The 13,060-nt window shown below is 46.5% G+C and overlaps 1 protein-coding gene across 1 annotated transcript in view; it reads left to right on the top strand.

Moving 5' to 3' along the window:
- Nucleotides 1-10,201: 10,201 nt before the first annotated feature.
- NELL2 (neural EGFL like 2) overlaps nucleotides 10,202-13,060 on the top strand; it is a 147,470-nt gene continuing 144,611 nt past the window's right edge. Inside the window, exons 1-2 of the mRNA XM_066633686.1 lie at nucleotides 10,202-10,256; nucleotides 10,930-11,058. Of these exons, the coding sequence (XP_066489783.1) occupies nucleotides 10,202-10,256; nucleotides 10,930-11,058 (184 nt within the window). The remainder of the gene's footprint in view (nucleotides 10,257-10,929; nucleotides 11,059-13,060) is intronic.

Genomic DNA, 13,060 nt, shown 5'->3' with positions numbered 1-13,060 from the left:
GCGCAAACATAGGCCAGCTCCTCATAAGCAACATATGAGGTGATGTACCTGTTTTTGATCTGTACCACTTGCAATTGCAGGTGGGGATTCATATGCTAGAACAGGGGTGCCCAAACCCCGGCCCTGGGGCCACTTGCGGCCCTCGAGGACTCCCAATGTGGCCTTCAGGGAGCTCCCAGTCTCCAATGAGCCTCTGGCCTTCCTGAGACTTGCTGGAGCCCACATTGGCCCGACGCAACAACTTTTAGTGTGAGGGCGACTGTTTGACCTCTCGTGTTAGCTGTGGGATGAGGGCTCCCTCCACTGCTTGCTGTTTCATGTCTGTGATGCAGTAGCGGCAGCAAAGGAAAGGCCAGCCTTGCTTTGCACAAGGCCTTTTATAGGCCTTGAGCTATTGCAAGACCTTCATTCAGTCATATAAGTTCATCTTTAATATGTTCATTTATGTAAACTTATGTAAATTTATTCAAATTTTAAATGTAAATTAATTCTTTTTTCCCCTGGCCCCCCGACACAGTGTCAGAGAGATGATGTGGCCCTCCTGCCAAAAACTTTGGACACCCCTGTGCTAGAATCAGAGTTGGAAGGTACCCACAAGGTCACCTAGTCCAACCCCCGTCTGTAGCAGGAAAACCTCCTAGACCAAGAGCATTGCCAGCAGGTGCCCTATCGAGCCTCTGCTTAAAGACCTCCAGTGATGGAAAAATCCACCACCTCCTTTGGCAATCTGTTCCACTGCCAAACCACCTGGGTCATCAAGAATTTCTTCCTGATGTCCAACGGGAATTTCCTCTTTCACAGTCTGTACCCATTGGATCTAGTTCTACTCTCAGAGGCAGCTGAGAACAAAAGGGTTCCTTCTTCCATATGACAGCCCCTCAGTTATTTGAAGAGCACTATCATGGCCCCTTCCAGCCTTTTCTTCTCCAGCCTAAACATATACCAAGTTCCCTCAACCTTTCCTTTCAGGGCTTGAACCTTTCCTCGTATGGATAGAATGCTCTTAAACATCCCAAAATAAAGTTCTCTTTCCAGCAAAGAAATTCCTCGTACATAGAAAACAGGCATACCAGGCAAAAGAAAGAAAGAAAGAAAGAAAGAAAGAAAGAAAGAAAGAAAGAAAGAAAGAAAGAAAGAAAGAAAGAAAGAAAGAAAGAAAGAAAGAAAGAAAGAAAGAAAGACCGACCGACCGACCGACCGACCGACCGACCGACCGACCGACTGACCAACAACTTCTAATTTTCTATGCTCGTGGAATATTTTGAAGAGTCTCACTTGCAATCTCAAGTGTCACAATCCAGACACAGGTTTATCCCCAGCTATTTGGGAGAACTAGATCATAGTTATGGCTATCTGTAAGATAAAGATGCCAGGCTGCTGGCTTTATTTTTCATCAGCCTACAATTCCCTTCTATTAGCATTACCAGAGATTCTTTCGAGTTGACATTTACAGAACAATCTTAATCATATTTGCTTGGAATAAGTCCCACTGAGTTCAACAGGCCTCATTCCCTCCTAAGTATGCTTAGCATTGCAGTCTCATTGTATTTCTGAAAAGAAAAGAAAAATCCTTTTAAGATGAGATGATTCAGTATTACCTCAGGTCAGAAAGCAGCTAGGGAATAAGGAATAAAAGGTGACGGAGGAATGTTTGCAAATTAGAGATTCAACAAAGGGGACACTGGGTAAAGGGGAGCCGGTAAGAGAGAAGAGTTAGCTGGGGGTCAAGTATGTTGGATGACATGAGAAATCAAAGACTGGGAGGAACTCATTAAACAAGCATTTAACACAGCAGGATTCACTTCCAAATAATCGTGCTTAGGAACAGGCTGGAATTGTTTCAGGGCTCATCATGACAAACACACAAAGGCTCTTGGGATTTGCTCCTTTGCAGGTGTGACATTAGGAACAAGTGAAAATAGGCTTGGTGGCTTCACCTGACTCTCATCTGGGACTTGTTTACATGGTCAAAGGATGATGCAATGTTCACATGTGATTGTTTTCTGCTAGAGGAGAAGCTAGGCTGTATACAGAAGAGGCTGTAGAAGCTCAGACTGTTCCACGTACCTGTCTTATTCCTCACTCTAACTGACAAAGGCCTTCACCATCCTATGAGTCAAACTGACAACAAAACAACACTAAAAAACTGTTTCTCTGTGACAATCAAGCATACCTTACCTGCTGCTTTAACACTGAGGCAGTAACATAGCCATGCTTTACATGTACTTTTGCACATTGTGATAGAAACAGTGGGGTGTGCTTTGCAAGGTACACATAAAATCCTAAAAACAGATAAAGAGCATCAGTGCTTTGTAAGTAGGTCAATGATTTGTATTAGGATCCAGGTTCAGGGTTAGAAACGCATGTCTAAAACTTCAGCAAATAAAATATTCATGGTTTTCTTTAAAAATAAATAGACTGAGTAAAGCTGCAGAAAGGGATGTAGTCTTTGCCTAATGTAACGAGTGTCATCATCTGTTTGTTTTAAGAGTGCTACATTCCTATTTTCAGATTGATATCAAGGAAGCTGATGACCTTGGAGAGGTGCTGTCTTCCATTTTTATTCATACTGTTACAGGATTAGAAAATGAGTTTCTGGAGTTACAATTTCAATATTAGATCAACTGTTCTTAGATGATAAGAGTTCTAGCTGGCCTTGTGAAGAATTCAGTAGGCTAGAATTCAGGTGGAAGTTAGGGCCCAAGCTTTTGTTAAACTACTAAGTCACGATAGTAGTTAATGGTTCTCAGGACTGGCTTTAACCTGATCGCACCAATTTGGCACAATTAGGCCCTGCGCATGTGGATCACCCGCAGCCTGCACTTCACATGGAGATAAGCTTGCCTGCCTGCCCATGGGTCCAATTGGGGCTGAAATTCCCCCCTCCCCAAAGCAATAGACAGTGATGTCATAAGAACATAAGAGCCCCGCTGCATCAGGCCAAAGGCCCATCGAGTCCAGCTTCCTGTATCTCACAGTGGCATCATGTCACCAACATCTACATAAGAACATAAGAACAGCCCCACTGGATCAGGCCATAGGCCCATCTAGTCCAGCTTCCTGTATCTCACAGCAGCCCACCAAATGCCCCAGGGAGCACACCAGATAACAAGAGACCTCATCCTGGTGCCCACCCTTGCATCTGGCATTCTGACATAGCCCAGTCATCTGACATCTACTTCCTGGTGCTGTGCTTTGCACAGGACGCCACTGGCCCTGGGCTTGTTGTTGCTGCTCATGCTAGGGAGTAGGAGGGCCCACAGGGGATGGGAGTTTGGTATTGGGCTCCTAAGGCCAGCCCTGATAATCCTGAACAGGCATGTCCATGGGGCTCTCATTACCCTGTGTATCTAACTGAGAGGACTGGCCCATGCATAAAGTGATTCTTCTCCTCCTCGCTCTCTGAGTCAGTGAGAAAGATAAAGAAGGCATCTGATGGAAATTCTAGCAGTGGAAGCCAAGTGGAAAAGAAGGCAACAAGCAGCTACAGACTTGCTTTGTAGAGCTCTGTTTGGAGGAATGCATGCTGTTCAACACTGTCCAGATATTCAAACCCATATGTAATAAAGCAATTAGAAAGATGCCATATGTCTACACTGACTTTTCCTCTAAAGCAGTGGTCTTCAATCTTTTTTGTGCCATGACACCAATAAATAAATAGACTGGGGACCACTGTCAATCTCATCCCCCTTTCTGGAAACTTATCTGCCCACCTCGGTCGCCCACCTCGGCACCCACTACCTGCCCCCGTTACGCCCTCCAAGCACTGTTCACGATATCCAAATATTCTTGTTAGAGAGAGCAAAAAAAGTTACCATGAAGCCTGGCACTAGTGAAAGCCATTTGAGCACAATTGCTAAGAATCAGAGCAGGACTGGGACACAATCTCCTGGTACCTGAAGGAGTACACCAGATGCCTTTGCCTGGTGGTGCTCTAGTCCAGTGGTCTTCAACCTGTTGCATTCCTGTAAGTTGCCGGACCCCTGTGGGGCCCTGACCCCAAGGCTGAAGAACACTGCTCTAAGGAAGCCTGAACCAAGGTAATGCTTTGCTCTTTGAACTACACACCACTTGGAGAAGTGGGGCATGAGCATGTAAAAACCCAAGAGAGAAACGGTACAATTAAAAACCAGAATAGATTTCCATGTTTGGAAGAAACTTGCTTTGCATTAAGTTTTACTTTAACATTTTTTTTCCATCCAGAAAACCTCTTCAGCTCCAAAATACCTAACTATAAATAATTCGTGTCGTGATTCATTTTAAGAAAGTGGATCATTGGCACACTCAGATTTTAAGGCTCATTTCCACTGAAGTGTTTTGCAGAAGACTTTGCAGACAGGAGAGCTCTGTGTGTGCATATGATCTGGTGGCACAGAACAGGGACCAAATGAAAACAAAGACCAACTAAAAGCTTGAGGACAAGCCTTGTCACTGAGGCACCCTGGGACTTTATTTCTTTGACACTAGATAGCTATCTTTTAGAGAAGCTGCAGTTGTGGATTGCCTATATTAGTAGCGGGGTTGGAATCAATTATCTTCTAGGTCCCTTCTAATGCTGCTTCTATGATGCTAAAACCTAGGCAGGATATCTTTACTCCCATTCTTTAATCAAAGTTAGAAAAACCATTTATATTTTACTAAATAAAGTGCAAGTTAATCTACGTAGGGAAAAGGGATCTATTTTAACAGTCTTGTCAACCTGCCTGATTTGCTTCTGAAAATTAGAGAGCAACTGCTATCAACAGCCTGCTCCAATCACCCATGTCAATCTAACCATTCCTGCCCCCAGATCAGCAAGACAGTACATAGAGATAAATGCATAAATAGCCAACTGCTATTGCAACACTTTACCCATGAGCATCAATGCATTGTTACAGCTAAATATGCATTTTAAAGACATTTCATAACAAAATATGAACTGCATTTTACTAACATTATGCCCAAGGAGTTTTGAAACACATACAAATCATAAACAGTCAAAAATACAGTGCTGGCTATGCTGCGTACATGTTTTGACATTTTTGCCCTGAAGTGAGATTTCAGTAAATTGCTTTGCACACTGCCACTCTTAAGGTTAGTCTTGGCATGCGTGGTGACAGGAGTGCTAGTTCACAGTTGATTGATGCAACCTCTTGCCATGTAGTAGCCACACTAATTTGGGCAGTATTTTCAAGTAGTAAACCTGCAACCAGGTGGCCATGTGAATGGACTCCAAGTTCCTGGATATTAGTACACCTCACAAAACATATTGTGATTTTTTTTAAGTGTAAAACTAGGAACTCTGAGTCATGTTCTATGCTTTTGTCCATCATATCATATTATCTGTTCTCCCAGAAGGAGCATAGTTACAAATTTGACAGCCATAGTAACAGATTTTTAAAAAACAAATGCATGCCCCAGCTCTATTAATCACATCCTTTTCTCCGCAACTCAAAAATGTCATTTAGGAGTTGTTTCATAGCATGTGTTGGGGCTAGAAAATGGAAGAATCCTGAACTGGAACATTCTGCTTCACAAATCTAATTTAGACATGAGTTTAAGTATACCCAGAATGTTCACTGCATTAGCTGCAAATGCCTCTCTCAAGACTATATAGAATTGGTACATTCCTGTTAATTTTATGTGTGCATGCTTAATTTTGCTCAAAAATCAACTTGAGATTTGACTGGAGCCACAGCAAATTATATGTTCCAGGACTAGTTGTCTCTTAGTTCAGTGTTATGACACTGATCCACCACAGGTGAATCAAATTAACTGGCAGAACATGCAGTTATCATCCAACATATGTTCTTATGTTCTTATGAGTGTCGATTTAGAAAAAGAAAAAAAAAACATTTCTGTGCACTGGGAAAATGACAGGACTCTGTGGCTGCAATCATGTCCACACTTATGTGGGAGTAAGCTTCACTGACTACAGTAGGACTTACTGCTGAGTATACATGCACAGAATTGGGCTCTGTGTTTGTTTCTAGGAATTTCTCTATTCAGCACCATGGCTCAACAAACCTTTGTTTGGCTGTTAAGAGGAGCTTCCTTGTTGAGAGGTGCTGTGGCTTCAAGTTACCTGTGACCTGTCTTCCAACTCCAGGCAGGTGCTAAATACCTTGCAGTAAATCCATACTGCACATGTTCAGGAGCTCTCTTCTTTCCTTTACCTCTCCCATAGCTGAGCTCTGGCTAGCCTCTTGATTCAAATTGTGTCTTGTGGCGATAATTTGTGCTCTGGTACCAATGGCCCTAGATCAGTGCTTCTCAACCAGTAGTACGGGTACCACCAGTGGTACTTGAGGTGGTGTCTGGTGGTACTCACGGGACCCCTGGCCATCTGCAGCCCAGCAGAAAGACCAGGAACATGACAACAAACAGTGGTAGGATACTTCAAGACATGCTTTTCCACACTGGAAAAAATCCTCCTGTCCACCCTGAGACTCTTATTGATGTTTGTTGTGTTGCATCTGGCCTCCCAACCAATAACAGACTTACCCCTCGCCACTCCTGGGGCAAAGGTCCGTGATGCTGCCCCCCCACCCGATGCTGCCCCCATACTTTCCCAGAATGGTGGAGCCTCCTGCGACTCCAGGACCGACTGGGGAAGAATTCTGAAGTTTCCCAGTGGTCTTAAACAGTACTTCTGGAAAACTAGCAGTACTGTTTCTGATTGCGTTGGGAGTCTCTGAAGGCTTCCTGCGCAGTCCTGGTGTCGTGCGAGGTTCAGTACCCAGGGCATTTGCCCCTTTTGCTCCACCCCAGGTCCGCCACTGCTCCTAACCCAGAACTGGCAATGATGCCATTGCCAGTTACTTCCACTGGTACTCTGAAAAGGTGGACCATGTGAAGTGATACAGAAGAGGAAAAATGTTGAGAAACACTGCCCTAGATGGAAAAATAAAGCCATATGCCTCTGACCATGCGCAGAGTGTTTTTCTTCTGACAGTCAGCCTCCGCACATGCAGCCAGGATTAGAAACCTGTCTTCCAGGTATGAGAGAGACCTTTTAAGCCAGCTGGTGTCTTAAACTTTTCTCCTTCCTCCTCCTCCTCCATAGCCCCTAAAGGACTTCTTGAAGACACTCTGATTCTTTAGAACTTTTTTTCCCTATCAGGAAGCTCTCAAGTGTGCTTTGCTAATCAAAGGCATCACCATGAGGGCCTGCCTGTTCCTTGCCTGCATCTTTTCTGGGTTTTGAAATTGCCCCCCCTTAGATTGGAGTGACTGTGTTCTTCAACGCACCAGCCACTACTCTCCAGGAGCGGGAGCAGAGCAAGTGTGTGGTGCCTCTACCACCCATCAAGAGGCCTGTGTGTCTTTCTTTACTTTGTGGGAAAGGGTCTGTGTCTTGGGCTTGGCACAGCTGCCCATCCCCATGCACCTTGGTCTAGCTTGGACAGACGGAGGTCTCTGCTGAGAGTAGGCAAAGGAACTTGAGTGCAGGCTGAGCAGGTCTGTGGTTCACACGTGGAGTTCTGACATCCTTCTCCTAATCCCACAATGCAATCCGAAACACACCTACTTGGAATTAGGAGGCAGATCCTAGGCACGTCTACTCAGAAATAAATCCAATTATAGTCAATGGGCTTATTCCCAGGCAAGTGTGGATAGGGTTACAGCCAAAGTCTCATTGTGTTGGATTGGGCTAAGACTCCTTAGACTGCAGTGCAGTCCTATACACTTGACTCTAATGGGACTTACTTCTGAGTAGACATGCATAGGATTGGGCTCTCAGGCTGCAATCCTATCCACACTTAATTGGGAGTAAGCCCCACTGACTATAATAGGACTTACTTCTGAGTAGACATGCATAGGATTGGGCTCTCAGAGTAAGTGTGGATAGGCTTGCAGCTGGTGGTCGGTGGCCAGGTTCCCAGGCAGTCCAAGCAGTGGCGTCACTAGGGTTCGCGTCACCCCCCCATGCAGTGGGCGGGGCAACACCCCAGGTGGTGGGTGTGGTGATGTAACATCACTCCGCCCCCACTGGTTTTTTGGCTGTACCTTTTGACAGAACAAAGATAGAACACATTCTACATGAAATGACGCATTGATTGATATATAACATGATGGTATTATTCCTCCAAACTGTGATTTTAGTGATTTTGGTCACTAGTGGTGTCACACACACACATCCCCCCCCCCAGGTGTCAACTTACTAACACCTTATTGCAGCAGTTCTCAAACTTTTAGCACTGGGACCCACTTTTTAGAAAGACAGTCTGTCCAAGAGCCACCAGAAGTCATGGTGGAAGTAACATCATCAGGCAAATTAAAATAAAGTAAAACAAATAAGTAGAAGCCAAACCTGGTCCACCAAGAGAATTTCTTCTGTAGCCTGCCTGCAATAACACCCCCCCCCCCACCAAAATCAGTAAGGTTTTCAGCCCTACCCAGTGCCCAGTTCAATTTAAGAACTTCTGTTTAAACTAGATCACTGTCAGGATCCACCTGGCTTTGCAAGTCTCAAAAAAGTTCACCTTATCAGCTGAAGCCTCTGTTTTGATCCTTTTTAGTGGTGGGAGGGGGTGTCTTCTGGAGCATTTGTTGAGCTCCAGTCCCATCCGATCAGGACCATTCTGGTAGCCTCACATTCTCCATTGCCTGGCCTGACCACCAGTCAAAGCAACGGTATAAGATGGGGCTACTACTAACCACTACGATTTTAGCATGTCACCCCCCCTGTGCACGTCACCCGGTGCAGACCGCACCCCCCTAGCGATGCCACTGAGTCCAAGGCAAGAGATTCGATCCCTTCCTCAGCACGAACCCTTCTCCAGCAGGATGTGTGCGATGGCTCTGGGAATCTGGAGCGCCCGGGCGCGATCCAAGCAGGCAGGCAGAAGAACAGGCAGGCACCATTCTGAAAATAAAAGCCAGATGACAGATGCTGGGCTTCTGAGCATGCGCAGAGTGCTCCCCCACCCCTTGCCACTAAGCCTCTGCTGCCAACTCGCACACACTTAAGATTCGGGCAAAGGGGGTGTGTGAGAGAGTGTATGTGTGAAAGAGAGAGAGTGTGTGTATGAGTGAGTGAAAGAGTGTGCATGTGAATGACAGTGTGTGTATGAAAGAGAGAGTGTGCATGTTAGTGTGTGACAGATACAGTGTGAGTGTGTGTGACGCATAGTGTATGTGTGAAAGAGAGTGGTGTGTAAGGGTGTATGTGTGAGAGTGTGTGTATGAAAGAGCACGTGTGTGACTGATAGAATGTGAGTGTGTGTGAAAGAGTGAGTGGTGTTTGTTAGTGTGGGTGTGTGTGTATGTGTGAGTGAATGTGTGAAAGAGAAAATGATGTGTGAGTGAATGTGTGTATATGTGTGATATTGTGCATGTGAAAGAGAGTGGTGTGTGTGAGAGAGTGTGTGTGAAAGAGCATGTGTGTGAGTGAGAGTGTGAGTATGTGTGAAAGGGAGCGTGTGTGTGTGAATGTGTGTGAAAGAGCATGTGTGTGACTGATAGAGTGTATGTGTGAAAGAGAGTGGTGAGCGTGTGTGAGAGAGTGTGTGTGAAAGGGAGTGTGTCTGTGAAAGAGAGTGTGGTGTGTGTGAGAGAGTGTGTGAAAGAGCGCGTGTGTGAGTGTGCGTGAAAGAGAGAGAGAGGCTGCAATCGTATCCACACTTTCCTGAGAAAAAGCTCCATTGAACCCAATGAGCCTTACTTCTGAGTAGACCTGCCTAGCCTTGGGCGGTGCGAGAGGCTTGGCGGCAGCCGCGGCGGGGCGCTTCACCCGGGAGATCGCGCGACCTGCCCCTTCTCCGCCCGCCACTCACTGGAGGGGCGTGGAGGGCGCCCCCTCATTGGGCCTGGCGCGCCCCCTCCTCCCAGACGCCGCCTCCTGCTGGGCATCTCGGCTGCTGCTGGCAGCGGGAGGAGGAGCCTGCCTTGCCTGCCCGGAGCATCTCCTGCGCCTGGTCCAGAGCGGGCTGGAGAGGGAGCCCCGAGGGCGGCGGGGGACACCTGCGCGCCGCCGCGGAGCCTCCTCGCTGCCCGCGCCCCATTGTCTCGCCGGCGCGCCTCCAACAGGTCCGGGCCAGGCGCTTCGTTCCGGGAAGGGCGCGGGCTGGAGGCTGCCGCTGCCCGGCTGCCGGCGGGGATGAGGCGGGAGGAGCCGACTCCTGGCCCCCCCGCCCGCCGGAGCCTGGCGCTGTGGTGAGGCGAAGGGGAGCTGCTGGGGAGAGCGCCGGAGCGCCATGGACTGATGCCCCGCGCCGCCATGGTGTCCCCGGTGCGCCTGGGCGCCCTGTGCGCGCTCCTCTGCCTGGGCTCAGGTGAGTGTGGGCGCGGGGGGAGACTCGCCCGCTGGGCGTGGGGCTCCCTCGGGGGGACAGGGGGAAGAAGCACTCCGGCACCGACCCGGGAACTTCGCAGGACTGGGGGTCTAAGGCTGCAGCCCTATCCACATTGTCCTGGGAGTAAGTCCCATTGAGTTTAATAGGGCTGGCTTCAGACACACATAGGATCGGGTTCTCAGGCTGCAGTCCTATGCAAACCCTACCTGGGAGTAAGCTCCATTGACTGTAATGGGAGGTGTTTCTGAGTAGACCTGTATAGATCGGGTTCTTCGGCAGCAACCCAATGCGCACCTACCTGGGAGTGAGCCTCATTGAACACTATGGGACTGACTTCTGAGTAGGCATGACTGCTGCTAGGCTGCAGTCCTATGTACACTTCCTTGGGAATAAGCCCTATTGAACTCAGTGAGACTTCAGAGTAGACCTGCCTTGGATTGTGCTGTGAAGTGGGTCAGGGAGATTGGACTGGCAGGCTTCAATCCTATTCACACTTTCCTGGGAGTAAGCCCCATTGACTATGATGCGACTGCTTCTGCGTAGATATGCATAGGATTGGGGTCAGAGTCAGTGGGGGGGGGGGCAAATGTCAGGTGGAAGGGTTGGGGACCAAGACATGCCAGTGATGCCTCTTCCTCCTCTCTGGCTCCAGTTCTAGGCTTCGGGGTGGACCCCTCGTTGCAGATCGATGTGCTGAGCGAGTTGCAGCTGGGCCAGTCGGTGGCCGGTGTACTGCAGGTGCAAGGGCTGCACAATGGCAGCAAAGCCTTCTTCTTCCAAGGTATGGGTCAACGTCGCCCCCGCTACCCATGCACTAGTGCGCAGTGCTGCTGACTGCTGTGCCTGGGGAAGGTCAGCCGAGTACACCTGAATAATTCCTGAGCTGGCTGGTGTGGGCCTTGGAGTGAACTTTTGCATTAACTGGATGGCAGCAGCAGCAGGCGCAATCCCTCTGGGCTCCCCCTGCAAGGCGATCCATTTGCTCTCCCAGCGCTTTTAAGCATCTCCCCACTCTGGCTTCCCTCCCCCTTCACTTTTCTGGCTCTGGTTTTGATGGATGGGTCCTTAATTAATGGTCAGCGGGAAAGCTGGTGGCAGATGGCTGGTTTTGCCAGTTGTGGGGAGCCCTGAATAATAAGCAGACCCGCCTGGGCTGCTTGAAATGGGCTTGTTTGGGAGAACGCTAAATTCCAGTTCTAGCCATTGCTCTGAAATTGACTGAGAAACCCTGTGCTTAAGTGCCCAAAGAAATGGGGTTAAAATGTGCCATGAAAAGGTCACTGCTTAAAAAATTTGTATTTCCCAGTTTAAACCTCATCCAAATTGCTGCATTCACAAAATAAGGAAACCTTATTTCTGTATACACAGACTTTTACAGTCTGTTAATGAGCCTGATTTCTTCCTAGGAAAAAGGAGAGATGCCTATTAAGATTTTGTATAAACATTTTCAAAGACATTTCCAGTCTGGCTTTCAAACCCCTGAAGTCTTCCATGGAGTTTATACTGCATAATTTATTTTGTAAAGATAAAATGTCTTTGGTGGAATGATTTTGTCCATATAGAACGTGTGGCAAATTAACTACATTAAAAACGTTCAAATCATGCGGCAGAGCTGAATACATTTGTTTATTAGTGAGAAAATAGTTTGTTGCAGTATTTTTTTGCTGATTAACAAGAGGTCTGGCTCTCATATGAGCACCTCTAAGGAAATAAACATTGAAAATTGTGATTTTATATATATGCTGGATGTCATTAAGGAAAGGTGTAGAAAATATCCCATATGATGACTTGAGAGTTCTGTGGCTCTAACTTGTGTTTACAGAGAACATAGGCTGGTCTGTTGGGATAATCGGTGTTTTTTTTCTAGCACAAGGAGACTTGTAAAGCAGCTGTAATTTAAAGAAACATCTAGGAAAATATGTTGGTTTTTAATTTCTGAATCAATGAGATAATGTATACAAGCTGATTGTATAGTCACTGAAGGCTCTGTTGAAGAGTGGTATTCCCAGGCACAACCAGAGTGTGTCACTGTGTCCATTATTACAGAAAAATCTGGACACATACATTGCTTTTTAAAAGAAGAAATTGACACATGGCTTTTAAATAGAAAAGGCCTCACCTCCACAGGGTTTAAACCTTTACCTAAATGGATGGCAGAATGCAAATCTAAAGCTAATATAAATGTTGGGTATTCAGACTTGGAGGGTGGTAGTATGAACTGTTCAGAACTGTATAAATGGCCATGTGCAATAGATTCTTTTTTAAAGGATAACAATCTGAGCAAAGCGAGGGTTTTGAAAGTCTGAAAGTGTCTTTTCTTTTGCCTCTCATATTCCTGTATTTTGTATTTCTAGCTTGCAATTGTTTCGTTCCAGAAAAATACGATACAGAGTATAGGGTTTCTTTTCTCTTTACAAATATGTGCTTATAGCAATGACTTTCAGTTTTCACTAATCTAGCTTGCATCTTATGAACTAATCTAATTTCAACAATAACTGCATCAGCACCACAACCTACCCATCTTCATACTTTATTCTGACTCCTATTGCATTCTTTTCCTCCTCAGTTTTTCGCTCTCAGTTTGAGGTGGGAGAATTAGGCTGCAATACTAACCACACTTTCCAGAGAGCAAGCACCATTGAACAAAATAGGACTTACTTCTAAGTAGACCTGGTTAGGATTGTGCCCTAAATTACTTATCTGAATCATTTATTGTCTAAATTAAACTATATTGTGCTGTGGCTGTGGTCAATATGCAGAGACTTATTTGGGTATCAAAGGAA

The sequence above is a fragment of the Tiliqua scincoides genome, chromosome 7 (genome assembly GCF_035046505.1).
Source record: "Tiliqua scincoides isolate rTilSci1 chromosome 7, rTilSci1.hap2, whole genome shotgun sequence".
NCBI classification, from domain to species: domain Eukaryota; kingdom Metazoa; phylum Chordata; class Lepidosauria; order Squamata; family Scincidae; genus Tiliqua; species Tiliqua scincoides.
This window is presented reverse-complemented; position numbering and strand designations above follow the sequence as displayed.